General features: G+C 41.7%; 2 protein-coding genes across 3 annotated transcripts in view; both read right to left on the bottom strand.

Moving 5' to 3' along the window:
* Positions 1–17,279, bottom strand: part of TMEM236 (transmembrane protein 236) — a 48,559-nt gene extending 31,280 nt beyond the window's left edge. The window contains exons 1-2 of the mRNA XM_019933518.3: positions 16,601–17,279; positions 5,294–5,366 (exon numbers count right to left, since the gene is read on the bottom strand). Coding sequence (XP_019789077.1) covers positions 5,294–5,366; positions 16,601–16,857 — 330 coding nt within the window. The 5' untranslated portion in view covers positions 16,858–17,279. The remainder of the gene's footprint in view (positions 1–5,293; positions 5,367–16,600) is intronic.
* Positions 17,280–20,103: 2,824 nt separating this feature from the next.
* STAM (signal transducing adaptor molecule) overlaps positions 20,104–22,693 on the bottom strand; it is a 91,429-nt gene continuing 88,839 nt past the window's right edge. For both annotated transcript variants that reach the window (XM_073801699.1, XM_073801700.1), the window contains one exon: positions 20,104–20,319. The gene's annotated coding sequence lies outside the window, so the exon portion shown is untranslated. The remainder of the gene's footprint in view (positions 20,320–22,693) is intronic.

The following is a 22,693-nucleotide window of genomic DNA, read 5'->3' as shown; positions in this document are numbered from 1 at the left end:
AATCCCTATCAAATTACCAAAGGCATTTTTCACAGAAGTAGAACAAAAAATTTCACAATTTGTATGGAAACACAAAAGACCCCGAATATCCAAAGCAATCTTGAGAATGAAAAACGGAGCTGGAGGAATCAGGCTCCCTGACTTCAGACTACACTACAAAGCTACAGTAATCAAGACAGTATGGTACTGGCACAAAAACAGAAAGATAGATCAATGGAACAGGATAGAAAGCCCAGAGATAAACCCACGCACATATAGTCACCTTATCTTTGATAAAGGAGGCAGGAATTTACAGTGGAGAAAGGACAGCCTCTTCAATAAGTGGTGCTGGGAAAACTGGACAGGTACATGTAAAAGTATGAGATTAGATCACTCCCTAACACCATACACAAAAATAAGCTCAAAATGGATTAAAGACCTAAATGTAAGGCCAGAAACTATCAAACTCTTAGAGGAAAACATAGGCAGAACACTCTCTGACATAAATCACAGCAAGATCCTTTTTGACCCACCTCCTAGAGAAATGGAAATAAAAATAAACAAATGGGACAGAATGAAACTTCAAAGCTTTTTCACAGCAAAGGAAACCATAAAGAAGGCCAAAAGACAACACTCAGAATGGGAGAAAATATTTGCAAGTGAAGCAACTGACAAAGGATTAATCTCCAAAATTTATAAGCAGCTCATGCAGCTCAATAACAAAAAAACAACCAAATCCAAAAATGGGTAGAAGACCTAAATAGACATTTCTCCAAAGAAGATATACAGACTGCCAACAAACACATTAAAGAATGCTCAACATCATTAATCATTAGAGAAATGCAAATCAAAACTACATTGAGATATCATCTCACACCAGTCAGAATGGCCATCATCAAAAAATCTAGAAATAATAAATGCTGGAGAGGGTGTGGAGAAAAGGGAACCCTCTTGCACTGCTGATGGGAATGTGAATTGGTTCAGCCACTATGGAGAACAATATGGAGGTTTCTTAAAAAACTACAAATAGAACTACCATATGACCCAGCAATCCCACTACTGGGCATATACCGTGAGAAAACCAAAATTCAAAAAGAGTCATGTACCAAAATGTTCATTGCAGCTCTATTTACAATAGCCCGGAGATGGAAACAACCTAAGTGTCCATCATCGGATGAATGGATAAAGAAGATGTGGCACATATATACAATGGAATATTACTCAGCCATAAAAAGAAACGAAATTGAGCTATTTGTAATGATGTGGATAGACCTAGAGTCTGTCATACAGAGTGAAGTAAGTCTGAAAGAAAGACAAACACCATATGCTAACAGATATAAGGAATTTAAGAAAAAAAAATGTCACGAAGAACCTAGGGGTAAGACAGGAATAAAGACACAAACCTACTGGAGAACGGACTTGAGGATATGGGGAGGGGGAAGGGTGAGCTGTGACAAAGCGAGAGAGAGGCATGGACATATATACACTAACAAACGTAAGGTAGATAGCTAGTGGGAAGCAGCTGCATAGCACAGGGATATCAGCTCGGTGCTTTGTGACCGCCTGGAGGGGTGGGATAGGGAGGGTGGGAGGGAGGGAGATGCAAGAGTGAAGAGATATGGGAACATATGTATATGTATAACTGATTCACTTTGTTATAAAGCAGAAACTAACACACCATTGTAAAGTTATTATACTCCAATAAAGATGTAAAAAAAATTTAAAAAATGAATATGAGGATACCAAGTGGAAGCATTTCTAGAAGAAAAAGAAGATAGGAATGTTTACTTTTCTGGATATAAAGAGCTATTATAAAGCTACAAGAATTAAGACAGTGTGGTGTTGGCACAGGAATAGAGAAGTAGGCAGTGCAGAAAATAAAGCTCAGAATAGACCAGGTATACCCACATCTGATTTATAACAAAGACAGCACTGCAAATAAATGTGACAAAGACAGGCTTTTTAATAAATGGTACTCAGTTCATTAGATATTATTTGGGAAAAAACGCTTGATTCCCTACTGCAAAACATATACAAAAATTAGTTCCAGGTGGATTGTGAATCTAAAAGAGAGTGGCAAAATAATATAGCCTCCAAAGTATAATATAGGAGAGTATCTTCAGGACCTCAAGGTTCAGATTCACAATATGACAAAATCGTGTCAAACAAGTAACCAAAAGAACTATCCATAAAGAAAAGAAATTGGACTCTTAAAATTAAGAGCTTCTCTCCATCAAAAGATACCATTAAGAGTACGAAGTCACATGGGCTTCCCTGGTGGTGCAGTGGTTGGGAGTCTGCCTGCCGATGCCGCGGACGTGGGTTTGTGCCCCGGTGTGGGAGGATGCCACGTGTCGCGGGGTGGCTGGGCCCGTGAGCCATGGCCACTGGGCCTGCGCGTCTGGAGCCTGTACTCCGCAACGGGAGAGGCCACAGCGGTGAGGGGCCCGCGTACCGTGAAAAAAAAAAAACGAGTACGAAGTCACAGAGTGAAAAGGTATTTGCAATACATATAATCAAAAAAGGGCTTGAAATCTGAATATACAAATAATTCTTCCAAATCAATTTTTAAAGATAAGCAAGACATTAGAAAAAATGGGCAAGATGAAAAATATGCTCAATCTCATTAATTATTGGGGAAATGCAATTGAAAACTACAATGCAATTCAAGAATATACTCACCAGAATGGTTAAAATAAAAAGACTTAAAATGCAAGTGCTGGTCTTCACTGGTGGTGCAGTGGCTGAGAGTCCGCCTGCCGATGCAGGGGACGCGGGTTCGTGCCCTGGTCCGGGAAGTTCCCACATGCCGCAGAGCGGCTGGGCCCGTGAGCCATGGCCGCTGAGCCTGCGCGTCCGGAGCCTGCGCTCCGCAACGGGAGAGGCCGCAACGGTGAGAGGCCATGTACCGCAAAAAAAAAAAAATGCAAGTGCTGCTGAGGATGAGGAACACGAAGACCGCTCGTTCTCTGCTGGTGGAAGTCTAAATTAGTATACTCTCTTTGAAGAACTGACACTGTCAGTTACATCTGAGTACTTGAACATCTTGTGACCCATCAGTTCTACTCCTACACATTTAACCAACTGAAATGTTTGCACATGGGCACCAAGAGACATGTTCCAGGATATTCACAGCAGCAAAAACTGGAAACTGAAATGGCCATTAAGAGCAGAACTGATGATGTATACGTGTAGCTGATTCACTTTGCTGGACAGTAGAAACTAACACAACATTGTAAAGAAACTATACTCCAATAAAAATTAACTTAAAAAAAACAAAAACAACAAAAAAAATTTAACCACTCTTGTGGGTATGTAGTAGTATCACATTGTGATTAGCTTACATTTTTCTGATGACCAATAATGTTCAGCATTTTTTTTTTTTTTTGTGGTACGCGGGCCTCTCACTGCTGCGGCCTCTCCCGTTGCGGAGCACAGGCTCCAGATGCGCAGGCTCAGCGGCCATGGCTCACAGGCCCAGCCGCTCCGCGGCATGTGGGATCCTCCCGGACCGGGGCACAAACCCGTGTCCCCTGCATCAGCAGGCGGACTCTCAACCACTGCGCCACCAGGGAAGCCCTGTTCAGCATATTTTTATGTGCTTGTTTGCTATTTGTTGATCTTTTTTGTGAAATGCCTATTAAAATATTTTGCCCATTTAAAAACAAAGAGTAGAACTGATGAATAAAGTGTGATATATTCATAAAATGATGAATTCGTAAAATACTTCACGATAAATTCATAAAATGAAATGAAATATAGAAACGGAAATGAATGAACTACAGCTAACCAGAAAAACATGAATGAAGCATACTTTGGAATAAAAGGAGCCAGATACAAATTAGATAGACAGGTAAGTAGATAATAGATAATTTGATTTCCCTTTATAAAACTTTCAAAAACAGATAAACTAACCTGTGGTACCTGTGGTATTAGGAATTAAGATAGAAGTTACCTTTGGGATGGAGGGAAAGGTAGTCATTGGAAGTGGCTTTTAGGGCGTTGACAAAGTTTTATTTTTTGACCTGAGTAGTGTTTCTATGGGAGTTTGCTTTGTGGTATTCCATTAACATTGTGTATTTATGTTGTGTGAGCTTTTCTGTTTGTGTGTTAGATTTCAGTGAAAAATAAGAAAAAAGGAAAGAAAAATATCCAACAGCGGGTGAGACATAACGGGAAAGAATCCCCAAGAGAGCAATTAAACTGTAGATAGAGCATCATCTGTGATAGTGGTGTTCCTTGAAAGTGTTGTACACTGAATTTTCAAAGCTCTTGGGAACCTCCCAAGTGCTTTACAAGGTCTTTGGAGAGGAAGGAGAAAATGATAAATCTAGATTAAAATATTTGTGTGTTGCAATTTGATGCAAAGTCCATCTGTATGGCCTTCTGAGGTTATTCTGTGTGTTCATGTATTGTCCTAATGCTACATGTAGGACATCTCCCAACAGTCATGTAATTTCTAATAATGTCATCCACTACCTGGTACTCACCTCTCTCACAGAACTGATCATACCTATTCTAACTGCCTGTTTATTTTTCTCTCTACTGTCAATAAAAAATTACTGAAGGCCAGAGACTGTCAAATTTTCTAAGTGCTCTATCCTCAGTTTCTAACACAGTACCTGGCATGTAATAAGCACTTAATGACTACCTGCTCAGCATGTAAATGAAAATCTTATAAATAAATTTTAAAAAAATTAAATCTTTCACAGCACCTTGAAAATTAATAAGATTAGCAGGGCATTCTGCTTTGAACTCTCTGGGTAATAGAGTCCTCACAGGCTGAAAGTTCTGCCTATAGTATTCCTGCCCTGCAGATATCCATTCATCAGAGTCCCTTTGTAGCTGCATTTATTGAAACATAAACTCAAATTTATTTTCAAATAAACATCGTGCACAAATTATTTGTCAATGGAATCTTATCAAAGCTTTAGCATGTGAGTGGTTGCTCCCTTGGATATTGATTGGATATTCCATTTAGAACCGAGGACACTCATGAAAAACATCAGGTTAGAAGAAACACATGTGGATGTAATCTCAAATTCCTTGCTTTTTTATTATTTTCAAATAACTTTCCTTTCTCACACATACAAACACAGAAGCAATTTTTCTAATTGGCTGCTATACTTGCCTCCACAATCACAGAGGTAACAATGATCTTAGTACCTTAAATATATATATTGCAACTTAGAATAAGACCGGAAATAATAAACTTCAAGAAATTTGTTTGGGCACACCACTCTATGAAATTTTAATAACAGGGGACATTTTAAAAACTCAAAATCTTGCAGGACAAGAAATCAAAATTCCATACCTTGGTCACTGCTATAGAGAAGCTGAAGCTGGGAAGTGTGGTGAGGATTACACACATCATCATAACAGGTCTCCTAGCAAAGGAGAAAAAATAAGCAAAAGCAATAATGTACAAGATCAACAGTTCCTGTTACATTTTGCCAATTTTGCAGTTCCTGTTCCATTCATCTATAGTTTTTCTAAGAAGCTACTACTTCCCTATTTCCATTTCCCAAATGTTTGAGTATGGCAAAGGGGAACACACACAAAAGCCGGAATGCTTTTCTAGAACAAAGGGGTGAGAGGTTTCCAAATAATTAGCAAACCATCGACTGCTAAAAGCATCACAGTACAAGACAAATGACATTCGATATTTTCAAAATTCATTCATCAGAATCCTGCCCAAGAGTTCAGGGTCTGGCGACCAACTGAAAAAAAGAACAGCATGACCTTCTCAAGTGATACTATACCCCATGTTGTAAAACTGATTTTTCAAACAATATATTTAGAAACAATATACTGTTGGATAGTTAAAGACGATTTAGAGTGAAAACACCTGGATTTTTTTACGTGAACCACCCCCCCCCCAAAAAAAATCATATAGACATAAAAATCACATAGTTTTTAAATTTGTTTTTGGACCACTTTTTAAGCCTTGCGTGATCAAGCAAACAAATAGCTATTGAGATATAATCTATAATAGTCTATCATGACAGAGAGAATTAAAATGTATATTTAACATCACTAATTTATGGGAAGATAAAATATACTCAGAGGTTTTCTATAGTGAAATATTTACCCCCTCTTTCCTAAGTTAAATACATATTATATGAATTACATATATAGGATAGTATGTGTTTAAGTTCAAAAAGTATTGTCTTACAAATGACTAAGAATTCTTCTTGGTCCCACCATTTCACTCTACCCCAGTCCCATCCTAGATGTTCTAGGTATAGACATAAGATAGGGCATTGGATAGCCCATCTCTCATAGCCAGACTCAGTACAACCTGCTAAAACCAGAAGATGGAATTTTAAATCCTCTTCTCAGCTTGACCTCTAAAAAATAAGAGTGCCCCAGGGATTATTCCTGCACCCCTTATTTATCTATATTATCTCCCCTGATGATCTCAGCCCATCCCATCGCTTTAAACACCACCCACTTGCCCATGACTCACAAACAGATTATAGTGTATATACACTGGCCTCTATCCTGAGCTCTGGACTTGGACACCCAACTATCTATTTGGCACCTCCACTCAGATGTCTAATCTAATAGGCAACTCAAACTTAACATGCCTAAAAAAGAACCCATACTCATTCCAATCATCATCAAATGCCGTCTGATGATTTAATGCCAAAATGTATTTTGAATCAACCTCTGCTAACACCGTGGTTCTCTCACTATCATATCTCATCTGCAGTGTTTCGTAACCAGTTTCCTGTTAGTGTCCCTCTTCTTGCCTAGCAATATTTTCTCCGTAGAGCAAACGTCTGATTCTTCAAATGTAAAACACCTCTTGTTACTGCCCTGCTCAAAAATCACCAAAGCTGGGAGGAGTGGGGAATGGGGAGTTACTGTTTAATGGCTACAGAGGTTCAGTTTTGCCAGATGAAGAGGGTTCTGTGGATCGATGGTGGCGATGGGAGCACACCAATGTGCATGTGCTTAATGCCAATGAGCTGTGCACTTGAAAATGGTTCAGATGGTAAATTCTATGCTAGGTGTATTTTACCACAAAATACACTCATTTGTATATTTTAGAGATTCTAAAAATATTTTCAATGTATGACTAATGTAATTAGAATAAAATTGAAACCTGTCACTGTTGCCTAAGTGTTCTACGTGATGTGGTTTCTCTTATTTCTCCTACTCTCTTCACTTAGAATGACCTGCCTCTTCCCCACCATCCACTTACTCCTGCCATACTAGCATCCTGGTTATTCTGTGGTCACACCAAGCTTGCCCCACCTTCGAGGCTTACACTGGCTCTTCCTTTTTGCCAGGGTGTCTCTAGATCGTAGACCTAAATCTAGATCATAATCTTCCATGTCTGGCTCCTGTGTGCCTATCCCCAAGGTAAGTTCCATGGGACTATGTACCTTATCTGAATTATTCATTACTTTAGCTCCAGCATTTAGAACAATGTTTCTAAATCTTTTTTGTACAATAAACTTCCTGGGAATCTGCTAAATCCTATGGACCCTTCTCAGAATAGAATTTTTAAATGCACAAAATACATGGACCACAAAACAAAGCAATTATATTGAAATACAGTTATCTGGGCTTCCCTGGTGGCGCAGTGGTTGAGAGTCCGCCTGCCGATGCAGGGAACACGGGTTCGTGCCCCGGTCCGGGAAGATCCCACATGCCGCGGAGCGGCTGGGCCCGTGAGCCATGGCCGCTGAGCCTGTGCGTCCGGAGACTGTGCTCCGCAACAGGAGAGGCCGCAACAGTGAGAGGCACGCGTACCACCAAAAAAAAAAAAAAAAAAAAGTAATACAGTTATCCACATTCTTTTAAAATGTTGAGTTAGTAATATATACACTTATCTAAGAATACAGTGTCTTCTTATTTTCTTTGGAGCATTCAAGATCTAGTGGAAACTGTAGTCTCTCATAATTTCAAGGTAGTGAAGATCATAAACCGTAATCTGAAGTATCTGCAACAATTGTAATGTGATATGAAAAAAAACCTATGTAATAAAATTGCAGGTCCTGCTAATACTACTGTGGTTTGTTACCAACATTCATAATGGAAAGAAATGCCATCTTTCAATCAGAGGTTATCGAAAATAGAGATGTAACTTGTTTCTCATCCAAGTTCAAGAACCCCATAACCCTGGAGAATATCTGGCACAGAGTAGGAATTCAATAAATGCTAAATGAATGAACAGACTAGTTAATAAGTGAATACTAATCCAAATCTGTGTTTTATTTAAGCAGAAATAATGATAACCTGTATTTGAAAATCTTGACTTACTGCTAACATATGCTTCTAATTTATTAATGAGTGGTATGGGTAAAATTGTGTCCTCCCTAAAAGACATGCTGAAGTTCCAACCCCCAGGACCTCAGAATGTAACCTTATTTGGAAATAGGGTCTTTACAGAGGTAATAAGTTAAAATGAGGTCATTAGGGCAGGCCCCCATCCAAAAAGACCAGTGGCCTTATATAAAAGGAAATTTGGAGACAGATATGTACAGAAGGAAGATGACATGAAGAAACACAGGAAGACACCATATGAAGATGAAGACAGAAATCAGGGTGATGCATCTATATAAGCCAAGGAATGCCGAAGATTGCCAGCAGACCATCAGAAGCTAGAAGAGAGACTTCCCTGGTGGCACAGTGGATAAGAATCCGCCTGCCAATGCAGGAGATACGTATTCAATCGCTGGTCCAGGAAGATCCCACATGCTGTGGAGCAACTAAGCCTGTGCACCACAACTACTGAGCCTGCATGCTGCAACTACTGAAGCCCACGTGCCTAGAGCCCATGCTCTGCAACAAGAGAAGCCACCACAGTGAGAAACCCGCGCACCGCAATTAAGAGTAGCCCCCTCTCACCGCAACTAGAGAAAGCCCGCACACAGCAGCGAAGATGCAACACAGCCAAAAATAGATTTTTAAAAAAATGTTAAAAAAAAAAAAAAAAAAAGAAGCTAGAAGAGAGGCTTGGACTGGATTCTCCCTCATAGCCCTCAGAAGGAACCAAGCCTTCCAACGCTTTAATCTTGAACTTCTAGCTTCCAGAACTGTGACACAATAAATTTCTGTTGTTTAAACCACCCAGTTAGAAGTACTTCGTTATGACAGTCTTAGGAAACTAACACAGATTTTGCTATAGGGAAGTGAGATACTGCTGTAACAAATACCCAAAATGTGGAAGTGGCTTTGGAATTCGGTAATGGATAGTCTGGAAGAGTCTGAAGATGCAGGATAGAAAAAGGCTAGATTATCCAGAAGAGAATGTTAGTGGAAATATGGAAGTTAAAGGAGATTCTGCGGAGAGCTCAGAAAGAGGAGAGCTGTACAGAAAGCCTCTACTGTTCTAGAGAATACATATATTATTATGAACAGAATGTTGCTAAAAACATGAATATTAAAAGTCCTTTTGGTGAGATCTCCGACAGAAATGAAGACTGTGTTACTGGAAACTGGAAGAGCGGTGATCCTTTTTATACAGTGACAGAGAACTTGGCTGAAATGTGTTCTGTTGAGTATAAAGGAGAACTTGTAAGCAATGAGCTCAGACACTTAGCTAAGGGGATTTCTAAGCAAAGTGTTGAAGGCACTGCCTGGTTTCTCCTTGTTGACTAGAGTAAAATGCAAGAGGAGAGAGAGAAATTGAAGAAGGAATTGTTAAACAAAAAAAAGCCCAGTCTTGAAGATTCAGAAAATTCTCACCCTATCCATATTGCAAAAGATACAAAAAATGAGACAGCATGTTCTGGAGACAACAGTAAGGGTGTGGCTTGCGAATCCAATCAACCATCTCAGCAGAAACCCTGACAGCTTGCACTGAAGGGGGACAGAGATGGGACAAAATGAAGAAAGGCTGAGAGACTTCTGGGTACGATTGGCAGGAAACAGGCTAAAACAGAGCTATATGGATGCAAATATGTACTATCCTTCAAGAAAAGGGAAGAACGACTCTGATGATGCTGCAGAGGCTGGGGAAGCTGCCGCTGCCACCACAGGCCCAGGGGTTCCCTCCTCAGATCCAGAGAGCAGGGCTGCTGCCCAAGGCCCAGAGGGTGGAGCCTTCACCTTGAGGAGCCCAGAGGACAGTGTCCAGACACAGAGGTTTATTGTCAAGCCTTAAAACTTAGAACTGTTGGCTAAAACCAATATACAGGCAGACCTTGTTTTGCCTCGTTTCGCGTTATTGTGCTCTGTAATAAATTGAAGGTGTGTGGTATCAATGAGACCACACTCAGACATTAACAAGCCAACCAGCATCCCAAGGAGGCATCCCAAAGAGTAAAAGGTCCAGAAATCATAAGACAAGAAATACTGATGGAGCCTGGACACTGGAGAAGAGAAGATGTCAGTGAGCTCAGAGAAAAGGTCACCCCTAGAAACACAACGTGGGAGTCGTCACTGTACAAGGGACAGTTTATGAGAGCCGATGAGAGTGCTTGAAAAGCAATAAAAAGGGGTATATGTATACGTATAGCTGATTCACTTTGCTGTACGCCTGAAACTAACACAACACTGTACATCAACTAGAGTCCCATACAATTTTTTTAAAAAGAGAAAGAAATGTGCTCATGCTACTGAGAGTGACCATTATATGTGGCTAATTAATTGCTTGTAGCCATGCTAGCGTAATTTCATAACAAGGACAGTACTCTGAAACTGGCAAGTGTCGAATCATTGAAAATTGATTGATGAGGCCAAATTTTTCTATGCAAGTTGAAGTATGCAACTTCCGAATTAAAATGTTTGACACATCTTGGGGGGTGAGGGGTAGAGGGTGGGGGGTGATGAACTGGGAGAATTGGATTGACATATATACACGAATATGTATAAAACAGGTAACTAATAAGAACCTGCTGTATAGCACAGGGAACTCCACTTTGCTGTACAGTAGAAACTAACACAACATTGTAAAACAACTATACCCCAATTTAAAAAAATTCAAAGAAATATTCAAAAAAAAATAAATAAAATACTTGATGCATCTTATAAAAAAAAAAAAAGGAAAGCAATAAAAAGCGGGAATCAGGGGGCGATGGGCAGAGCTCCCGGCCATGGCCAAATTCACTGGCATATAAAGGGGCCAGAGGATGTGACATGTACAAGGAAGATTGGAAGGAAGCTACATGGTGGCAGAGTTTATTTCAATACAAGGAAATAAGGAAGGCTCTTCTCATAATTAGAGACACAAAAAGTCGTAAATTCCCTTTAAAATCAGAGGCAGACTGTCTTGTGAGAAATAGTGCCCTAGATGAACGCTATGGTGCCTTCCAGCTTCAGAATGATGCCAACACTGAATTCTACAAGCAAGGGGAAGCGTAGAGTTTTAAAGGTGGAACTGACATGCAGATACCATTTTTCAAGCAGATTATGACTCTGTCAACAGGACTGGGACAGAGAGGCCCAAGGCAAGGACAGCAGCTGGTGAAGGCTGCCAGAGCCGCAGCAGGTTAATAAAATGCTCTTCGTGCCTCCTTTTGAACACAAGCGACCAGAACAAGGGATCTGACGCTGGACCTGAACAGGTGAAAAGTTGGGGAACTAGGCCAGAACCTCAAGTGCACACCTCCCTGGAAATCAGCGCCTGACTGGGGAGAGGAAAACAGCCACGGAGAGCAAGGTCCTGAATGAAAGAGAAAGAGATGAAAGAGAAAGAACTCATGGAATCTGGCGACATTGCATATGCAGCAGAGAAAATCAAAAGTGAATCCACTCACGCCGCATTACTGGAGATTGTGGGACAAGCAGAGAAAGCCTGTAATCAAGGAGGAGAAAATGATCAGTCCTGAGTGTTTCAGAAGATGACAGACAGACTGAAAGAAAGGGGATGCTCTGGGAAGAGGTAACTGTTAAGCACCAGGGTTTAGCTCGTGGTAACTCACCGATGACCTTCTCAGAGGTGCTGAAAAGAGCGAGCTCTCCCTCCTCGGGTTAGCCTGTCACTCGTGTGCGTTACTGTGGACCATTTAGGGGCTCAGACCCCAGACACCCTGGGGTTGGGCTTGGCTCCCTACTCACTGGCTGGGTGGTCTCTTAACCTCCGTGCCCCAATGTCCTCACTTGTTAAATGGGCACTGTAAGCTTTCTTCAAAAATCTTCGAGAATTAACTAAAGTCATACAGGCGATGTGTTTACAATGCTGCTTGGTACATAGTAATTGTTCAGCCAATATTTTCTCTTATTTTACTCTGATGACAGCTATAACTATTACTGCTGCTACCACCACTGCCACCTGAAACAAATCAACAGCAAATCTGGGGGCATATGTTAAGGATGTAAACAAGGTAAAATGTTCCAAAATGTTGGAGTCTTTCTAACTTAGCACCGTCCAGGATTGCCCTGACTTCCACAGCAGTCTGGGAATCCCCAAAAGTCCTCCAGGATTATTCTGCCCCAAGGTACCCTGTCTGAGGAAATCTGCTTCAGTTTCCGGCTAGTTTGTCAATGTTTTCACCTATTCACTGATATCCCGGGCAAAGATTCCTCTTATTTACTGGGATATAAAATTTGGTGTGGATATAAATAGCTTTTCTTTGTTCCTCAAACCAGCTCCCTAGTCTTTGATAAATTATGACAGGCAACCCTAAAAAGGAACAATCATTCCAAAAGAATGAGGAAGTGTTTAACAAGAATAAAGGAAAGAACACCAGATAAAAGTTCAGACCACTTTTGGTTTAGTGCGTGTCTTAAGCTCTCTGACATTGTTTCCTGCCTTATAGAATGGCAATTATATCCATTCCCTCAACTTTGCAACACAGGCATGCAGGTCAAGTGAGAAAATGACAAATAAAACACACACTGTAGAGAACAGACTTGTGGTTGCCGAGCGGGAGATGGGGGAGGGTAAGGGATGGACTGGGAGTTTGGGATGAGCAGATGCAAACTATCACATACAGAATGGACAAACAATGTGGTCCTACTGTATAGCACAGGGAACTATATTCGGTATCCTGAGATAAACCATAATGGAAAAGAATATTAAAAAATGTATATATATGTATAACTGAATCACTTTGCCATGTGGCAGAAATTAACACACATGATAAATCAACTATACTTCAATTTAAAAAAAATAAAAAATAAATAAAAGCATGTTATGTATATATGCAAAATACTTTATAAGATATTCATGATACCACTTTATTGACCCTCCTTACTCTCAAAGGATAAAAGAGACCTACAAGATTCTCCAGATATGCAGAGTATCACTTATAACATAGAATTTTCTTCAGTTTTATCACTTTTATCATTACTTCTACTGCTTCTCAGAGTCATTCTGAGGATTACCCCAGATCATGTTTTCAATGGAAACATGATTCAGTCTGAGGTCCCAACACTAATATTCACTGGGTTCTTACTATGTGCCAGGCACTGTGCTCAGAACTTTACATGCATCATCTTATTCAGTTTCTTAAAACAACCCAATAAAGAAACTAGGTCGTCCCTGTTCTGCTCATGAGAAAACTAAAATTTAAAGAATTTAAAGAACTCACACACGGTCTCCCAATCAGGGTCAATGCTGGGATTTGAACTCAGGTCTGCAACCCTCAGCCATATTGTCAGGGCTTCACTAGCTGGCTGACTCACTCTCTCCTGAATACCAGCCTCACAGGGCCCATGACGCCAACGTGGACATACAGAGAGGTTCTCAAATAGGCCCATCGACAGTGTATCTGTGAATGCTAAGAATCTATGAAATCTCACATAAACAACTATTTAAGTATTCTTCAAAAATAATTCATACTTTCAATCCCTACTTTCTATAGTAGCAATAATGTTTGCATCATCTTCATCTAGGAATCGGGTTATATGACACACGCACGCTATGTTACCACATATATTAAAATATCCTATACTCGTTTTTGGGACCCATATATAACATCCAAATATACATCTTTAGGGGAAACGTATCCTAATGACACTAGAAGAATTGCATTTTTCTTGAAACACACTTTGCATTCAAAGTCAGAAAAAATACAGGAGAAGTTGCGTAAGTTAGAAGAAACAGCACACGATAAGATCAGTGTGGGCTCACCAGTTATAAGCTTTGTCACTAGACAAAGTTAATCACATGTTCAAGTTTCCATTTCTTCATCTATAAAACAAGAATACTAGTGCATACCTACTAGGTTGTCATAAAGTTTAACTTTAATGGTACGGAATGTGTAAGGCTCCTAGACTAGTACTCAGTAACAATTTCTTCTTTTCTAGGCCAGTAAGAGATAATAATGGCTCATAAAAGAGGTCATGAGGGAACAGTTTCACTGAAATCATAGATAACCTGTCCTCTATCTAAAACTATTTAGAACACTCATGGCCGGCCACACCCACAAATAGAAGAAAAAGACTGGAAGAGTATTTCCCAAAAGAAATCACTGGAAGATGTAATTGTTGTGACAGCCGAAGACAACTTAGCACAAGGGGAGTAGCTGGACCAGATGTACAGACAAAAACAGCAAACAAACACAAACACAAACACTAGGGGGTAGAAATGAAAGACTACTTCTCTTCCTTACTTTCAATTGCCCCCAGAGACTGGGACCTCATCCTTCAAAGAAGCAGTTTCGGGTAGTGGTTAGAAGTACCAATTACAGAATCAGATGGACCTAGGTCCAAAGTATAGTCCTTTCACTCACTTGTCAATTGACCGGGTAAGTTTCTTAACCTCTCTAATCATCAGTTTCGTCTTGGAAATAATAATGATAAGCTCATAAAATATATATACTTCACAAGGTGGTATGGGATGAAATGAAATTCATACATAAATTTTATAGTACATAATAAGTGATCAGTAAAGAAGCAATTATAGCTTAATGACAATAACAATAATATTATATTAATAATAGTAAGCAACATGGGAAGGTTTGCTGCCTGAATGATATTCAGACCTAAGGTCCTAGGGATTGAGCCAATGTAAAAAAACTCAAAGAGCACCTTCCTGGGCATGACCAGCTTGCCACTGGTTTACTCCTGTACTCATTTACACATTCCCCAGCCTGGCCAGGAGTCTTCAACAGTTGAAGCCACTCCTAGCGGGTGTGAGGGGTCGAGGGCCCAGCTCAGCTTCAGACCCACCCCTTAGTTGATGCTGAAGATTTGGGTCAAGTGTTGGAAAACACCTAAACCCCATTGATGCCAACCACGTGATCTATTTTCGGAAACCTCACAGGAGCTCTGCCCGCGGGGCACTGAGTCCCCTGGTGATTTGGGGGTTGACACCCAGTGTCGGTACCTAAAGAGCCCTTCCTGCGCCCCACGCTTCATGCCTCCCCCGCCACACCCTTGCCACAGGATTTCTCGCTATACTGCTGTGTCTATTACTTTTACATTTCTGCCTTTGCTTGGGTTAAAATTCCCGACTCCTCGCTTTTCAAATGTGTTCTATGTTGTCCAACTTTGTTTTCTTGGCCACACCGTGTGGCTTGCGGAATCTTAGTTCCCTGACCACAGATCAAACCCAGGCCCCCCAGTGGAAGCACAGAGTCCTAACCACCGAATCGCCAGGGAAGTCCCTATGTTGTTCAACTTTAAAAGATCAGTATGGGGACTTCCCTGGTGGTGCAGTGGTTAAGAATCCTCCTGTCAATGCAGGGGACATATGTTCGAGCCCTGGTCCGGGAAGATACCACATGCCACGGAGCAACTAAGCCCGTGTGCCACAACTACTGGGCCTGCGCTCTAGAGCCCGTGAGCCACAACTACTGAGCCCATGTGCCACAATTACTGAAGCCCATGCATCTAGAGCCTGTGCTCTGCAACAAGAGAAGCCACCGCAATGAGAAGCCCGCACACCGCAACGAAGAGTAGCCCCCGCTCGCTGCAACTAGAGAAAGCCTGAGCGCAGCAACGAATACCCAATGCAGCCAAAAAAAAAAAGCAAAAACGAAAGATTAGTATGAAAGAAAAATTTAACTTATCAAAGAAAACAAAGAAATCCCAGATGACAAGAACCAGATCTGAAGATTTAAAAGGAAAAATATATGAGGATCAGAAATTATATGTTCTCATTACCTTTACATGGATCAATACAGTCATTAGTTAAACTGAGTTCAATCCATATTAAACCTTGATTTATTTAAAATATTTGTGTTATTATTTGAATTACTTACCCCTCCCCTCACCAAGGTAATAGAATTTACCAACATAGCAAATTATTTAAAATCTAAGTAAAGGAACCAATTTGCTTAAAAATCTCAGTTGGTTAATGCTCAAAGGACGCCTTAGAGCTACAAAATAATGCAATATAAACATTTTAACAGACATTACTTTCAGTTTTACACAAAAGAAAAAATTCTATATTAGAACCTTACAGTTATGATTTCTGTAAATTAACTGTGAAAACTTCGTGCAGTTTTGTGTACAGAGGAATTAGTACAACAATTACTACTCAGAGTATCAGAGATTCATGCTAGCTCTTAGGAACACATGTCAGTAAAAAATGACCCGATAAAAAAATATAGAAGATACCATAATAGGAACACATTTATATAAACAGTGATTATTACCTCTCCTTAATCTCCCATTATGTACCTGTGTGCTACTCTAACATCCTTACCCAGAGTACATGAGAAAATCTCTCTGAAAGCATCCCAGGGGTTCCCTGCTAAAGAATTCTGTTACTTACCATCCTTTGATTTTTTGGTAAAGATGACGTTTCCTGTACAAGAGAACTTTCACGGGAACCCAAATCAAAAGAGTCACTGAAGATACATAGGCGATGGAACAGGAAACAATCAGCCAATAATGCGCTTTGCCAGGTGTACCCCTTGTGCTTTGATAGGCATCGGCAAACTGTTCCATTATCACCAGCGTGGGGACAGAGAAGGCAGCAAGCTCAAGGAGCTCAAAGAACAGCAGCTTCATCAGTCTCCTCGAAGCCATCCTGGAAGGGCGAGCACCTGGGGACCAGACGCTCCCACTCTGACCGGGAGCGGCATATGGACACACAGACACTGAACTGGGATCAAGTTCCTTGTACTCGAATCACTAACCAGTGACTTTTTATTCTTTTATTGACCCTCATATGGTTCAGTGATCTTCCAACTTAACAACCGAGGTCTCTTAAAGAAACAGAGCAGTTGTGGAAGTGATCACTTAATGTGTTTGCACATCCGTTACTACAAGTCAAATGAATTTCAGAATATGCTTTGGAGCATCGGTAAAAGCGGGGTCTTTTAATGTAGTCTTTATTGTGAATTTGAGCACAAAAAAAATTTATGTAATATTTAACACTTGTTAAGTAGAACCATTGCAATAATATAATTTTAGAGTTAAAGGGGAAGAAGAGACATAATCCAATCCCCTATTTTTTTTTTTTTTTTTTGCGGTACGCGGGCCTCTCACTGCTGTGGCCTCTCCCGTTGCGGAGCACAGGCTCCGGACGCGCAGGCTCAGCGGCCATGGCTCACGGGCCCAGCCGCTCCGCGGCATGTGGGATCCTCCCGGACCGGGGCATGAACCCGTGTCCCCTGCATCGGCAGGCGGACCCTCAACCACCGCGCCACCAGGGAAGCCCCCAATCCCCTATTTTTATATCTAAGCAAATTCAGGCAAAGAGAAAAACCCAAAATCTGAGTCTTCATCTAGGAGAATGACCCCTCATTTTTCTTCCAAGTGCTTGAAAAGGGAGTTTGGATTCACTTTGCCAGTCTCCTAACAAGACTTCTTCCTGGTACTTGAAATATTTGTTTGTTCTTGCACATTGATTGCTATGCAACACAGACCAGCATTATTTTTATTTTGCGGGTCAGGAAGCTAACATGGCGATACGAGGAACTGGTTGTCAGGACCGACACATGCAGAGTTATCTATATCTAGTCCAAAAGCAAATATCAAATATTTAAAAGACAACAGTGGTCCCCATGAATATCCCTCCTTTGCAAACCACTTTGGAACAGCTGTGATGAGCACTCTGCTGGGTGTGGGTTGCAACAGTGAATGAGGGACAAAGGTTCCTGCCTTGAAAACGCTCACAATCCATGGAGGAAACAAACCTACGGCAACAAAAAATTAACTGAGGTCAGAAGTATAGCCTAAATGCCATGGTACCCCAGAGAACTCCCTCTCTGGGCTGTGGGAAGGGGAGGGAAAGATGATGATGAGGCCCGAAGGTGGGTGTTGGGGTGTCAGTGACATTTCAGGCAGGCAAAGAAGCAAGGAGGGAGGAATGGTGGTGAGTCCGGTGTGTATGGCAGGACCCAAGGGAAAGTGATGCTAGAAAAATCGTCTGGGGTCAGAACGTCCACGTCCCATGAAGGATTTGGGGCGTGTGTGTGTGCGTGTGTGCACATGTGTGTGTGTTAAAAAGCATTTTCTGAACAGAGGAGTCACTTGAACACCTGGAAAGGAGGGATGGTGCTGATGTGAAGGGAAGGCAGGAATGGTATTAACCTAGAGACAGGGAAGCCACCTGGGCGCCACAGAGGAGCCTGATACAGCAAGTGCAGGAGCGACGAGGAGAGTCCGGCACCCACACACGCTGACCCAACCCCTCCTACCTGCTGGCTTTGTGTCAGATGCCACCCCACCTCACCACCCGACCCCCGCGTGCATTTCTCTCAGCTTCTCTCCCCCAAGGCCCTTCGCAGAAGGGACCCCGGGGCTGCCTGGCTCTCGGGATGCACCCAGGATTCTGGGGGTGGCCCCGAGGAGTCACACCTCCTGCCCTCCCACTGCAGGGTAATCAGACAGGTGGCTCCTCCAGTGGTCAAGTTACCCTCTTTGACCTCGAATGCACTGACGTGGAGCAGAAGCCCTCACAAATGAAAGAAGAGACTTGGAAGGACAGCAAGAATACGAAAGGATGGGGCAGAAAACCATCTGAGCAGCGGTTCTGTCAAGGCAACTATTTCTAATAGCATGCCATTGACATCAGTTCTCTGTATCATCCCTGACAAAATTTCTGTTTAAATGATACTAGATACAAACTAGATTTTAACCTCCTAACCCTCGGTCTTGAGTCATCTAGTGCTACAATGTATTATAATTTCTTCCACAAATTTTGCGTTTTAATAGGAATTGTGATCTGAGTAACTGAAGACAGGTGTTGAGTAAAAACAGCCTGGATCTTACCTGGACTGTAATTCCATTTATTTCCATGTACGGGAATTTGAAACTGAGACTCACTTTATATTTCTCGCCTCTAATCTTCCTCCAGTTCCTATTTTCTCTTCACCTTTACCTTCAAAGATAAGGCCAAGAGTGTTACATTCACGTGATGGGACCAGCTGTTCTCCACCACAGGGAACGCCCTGATACTAGCTGTGCTTTCCTTGAGTGGCAGGGAGTTTATGACTGTTGTCCTCTGCCCACAACGAGCCCAACTCCATGTAAAGGAAAGACTGATTGTGTTACCCCTGTAACATCATGGTAGATCATGGTAGAGGCTTAGTGAGTGACTTACGCTTTGGTAGGGAGATGACACAGACACACAGGTAGGACCTAAGAAGGTGTACGGAGTGAGTTGGACAGCCCTACCCTGCCCAGGCCTCCACCCCCCTCCTCTAGCCACATCTGGATGAACAGGCATGGGGCTACAGAAGGTCCAGCCGTCTAAACGTGGCCTGGCATAACCTAGGCCAATCACTTTCTCACCCACAGGAATTTGAACTAAAAAACATGGAGAATTTGACAAGTGGAGTTAAAGGAGGCCATGATTTTGAGTCAGGATCAGAGCGGCTCAAACTGTATGTGCTAGAACCACCCCTGACATGTGGTCAAACTCAGTAACTAGCTGAATGAATGAGTGAGTGAATGAATGAATGAGTGAATGAACGAATGAGTGAATGAATGAATGAACAAATGGAAGCCAAATGGTGAGGGAATAGAGGTCAATCCAGAGAGTGAGCTGACTGGGACAGATCGATGGGGCGATACAAGCACACAAAGAAAACCAGTCCCCCAGCTGCTCGACTCTCCAGGTCACCTGTATTCTTACAAAACAGGGCTTCCATTCTTTGCAACCAAAGGGCTTGAATATAAGACAAAAAAAAAAAAGAAAAATGTGTTTATGAGCAGGGGTCAAATATCATACAGATACAATATGTAAAACTACTGGATGATTCAGAGGAGAGGATTGAAAAAAAATCAAAGTCAAGTTGATTAGAGGTGAATTTTGACCTGCATTGATTTTTCTTTTCTTTTCTTTCCTCTTTTTTTTTTTTTTTTTTGGTTTCACAGGGGAATTCTAAGAAACCTTTACTTTTAAAAAAAATTTTTATTGCCGGATAGTTGATTTACAATGTTGTGTTACCTTCTGCTGTACAGGAAAGTGAATCAGTTACGCATATATGTACATCCACTCTTTTTTAGATTCTTTCCCATGATATCATTTATATATGGAATCTAAAAAAAAAATGGCACAAATGAACTTATGTATCGATTTTTCTGTTGACTCAAAGCAAGATCTATATATTGTTACAGCAATCTTCTTTATATAGTATAATTGTATTTTCTCTGAAAAATAATTTTAAGAATTTTCATGATGCAGTGAGGTGGGGAGAGGGGTGGGAGAGAGAAGAAATGGATGTTTGTTCTGAAATACTATAGTTGTAGATTTAAATGTAAATTTAAGATCCAGAAAGATAGTCCACCAAACTGTTAAGAGTGATATCCCTGGGGAATGGGTGAGTTGGGGCAGAGGGGTTTTTGCGTTGTTTTTTAAATTAATATTTGCATAGTTGGAATATTTCACAAGCATAAAAATTAGAAAATAATTTTAGACTAATAAAAGTCAATTGGGGGAGCTTCCCTGGTGGCACAGTGCTTGAGAATCTGCCTGCTAATGCAGGGGACACGGGTTCGAGCCCTGGTCTGGGAGGATCCCACATGCCACGGAGCAGCTAGGCCCGTGAACCACAACTACTGAGCCTGCGCGTCTGGAGCCTGTGCTCCACAATAAGAGAGGCCGCGATAGTGAGAGGCCCACGCACCGCGATGAAGAGTGGCCCCCACTTGCCACAACTGGAGAAAGTCCTCGCACAGAAATGAAGACCCAACACAGCAAAAATAAATAAATAAGTTAATAAACTCCTACCCCCAACATCTTAAAAAAAAAAAAAATCAAAAAGTCAATTGGGGCTTCCCCGGTGGCACAGTTGTTGACAGTCCGCCTGCCGATGCAGGGGACGTGGGTTTGTGCCCCGGTCCGGGAAGATCCCACGTGCCGTGGAGCGGCTGGGCCCATGAGCCATGGCCGCTGAGCCTGCACGTCTGGAGCCTGTGCTCCGCAACAGGAGAGGCCACAACAGTGAGAGGCCCGCGTACCACAAAAAAAAAAAAAAGTCAATTGAACAAAGAAATCCCAGCTTAATAAAAATGTTGTGCTCTATCTTTTAGAATCTTCCATCCACAAATTTGTTTTCCCTCACTTCCAAGCAAAATGAACAAATTTCACTCCCACTTATCCCTGCAGTGGCTGTAGTTAATAGCAGTGAAATAGCCAAGAGGCAAGCAGGAGATGGGGGAATGCCCTGAAGAACTGTTTCCTCCCTGGGCAGTTAGGGTTGAATTTGAATGTCTTCTCCTGACCTCACAGGACAGTGTGAATAAGTGTAGTCTTCACCCTTCAGCCCCAGATTAAGGGTTTTAGCCTCTGTGAAACCTTTCCTTACTCTCCTTCTCCAAGTAGAAGCGAGTATTTCCTCCTGTATGTAAAATAGCTTTCAAATACTCCCACTGGAGCACTTGTCTCCCTACAATGTTTGCACACTGGTTTCCCTACAAAACTGCAAGCTCCTTGAAGGCAGAGAACATCTGCTTTCATCTTTGTACCATCATTTCTCAGCACAATGCCTGGCACACAATAGGCCCTTAGTACATACTTGGGAAAGGAAGGAATGAACAGATGAAGGGTAAGAGAAGTGGTGGGCAGCGGGGAGAATGTGCTAGGCTGTGAAAATGGCTAACTCGTCTTTCATTCCAAGAGAATGCAGTTCCTACACTGACCCTTCAGAAGGAGAAGTCATGTACTACCTGTCCCAATACAGTCTGTTCACTCAGCTCATGAGTTTCAATGTCCTTGAGTGGTCCCAATGACAGCCGCCATGTCTCCTTCCTAGATAGCCATGGCTCCAAGGGATTGCAGAGCTTGTTAATCTCACGATGCGTGTTCAGAAAAGACTATGCCCCTTACAAGCATTCACAAAGACTTTATAGGTCCCAATGTTACAATGTCTTTCCCAACATTTTCCAACCCACATGCCCTCAAGAATGCATATCCATGATGAATTTGCATCGTTAATGAAGGACGTTGGAGAGGACTGTCTGGTAATTGTCTGGTCCGAGGCATAGCCTTTAATCATTTCAGGGTCCTCAGCCCTTCCAAAGTATCATTTGTCTAAATTTTCCAGAACAGAATGGGAGGCAGGGAAGTTTCCTTCATGAGGGATAGAGTAACTAGTGAGCTCGCCAAAGAAAAAGAAAGCCATGATGCCAGCATTAAGCTACTGGGGAAAAAATAATGCCACACCCCTGACTCGGAGACAAAGACAAAGGGATACAAGAGAGGGTTTACGATCACCTACCCCTTCAGCTGGGACCAGTTTATGCCAATCCTGATTCCTTCCCTTCTAAGTCCCCTGATGAGTCCACCATGCAATTGCACTGCCAGTAATTAGAAGGACACGGAGGGGGACATTTTCAAACCACCCAAATTCTTTACTTGGATTTGCACAAGACTGATTTGAAGAAATCTGTCCCTGAGTCTGCTCTTTAATGC

Source organism: Tursiops truncatus, chromosome 2 (genome assembly GCF_011762595.2).
Source record: "Tursiops truncatus isolate mTurTru1 chromosome 2, mTurTru1.mat.Y, whole genome shotgun sequence".
NCBI classification, from domain to species: domain Eukaryota; kingdom Metazoa; phylum Chordata; class Mammalia; order Artiodactyla; family Delphinidae; genus Tursiops; species Tursiops truncatus.
The sequence above is the reverse complement of the archived record's forward strand: the minus strand, read 5'-3'. Positions and strand labels throughout refer to the sequence as shown.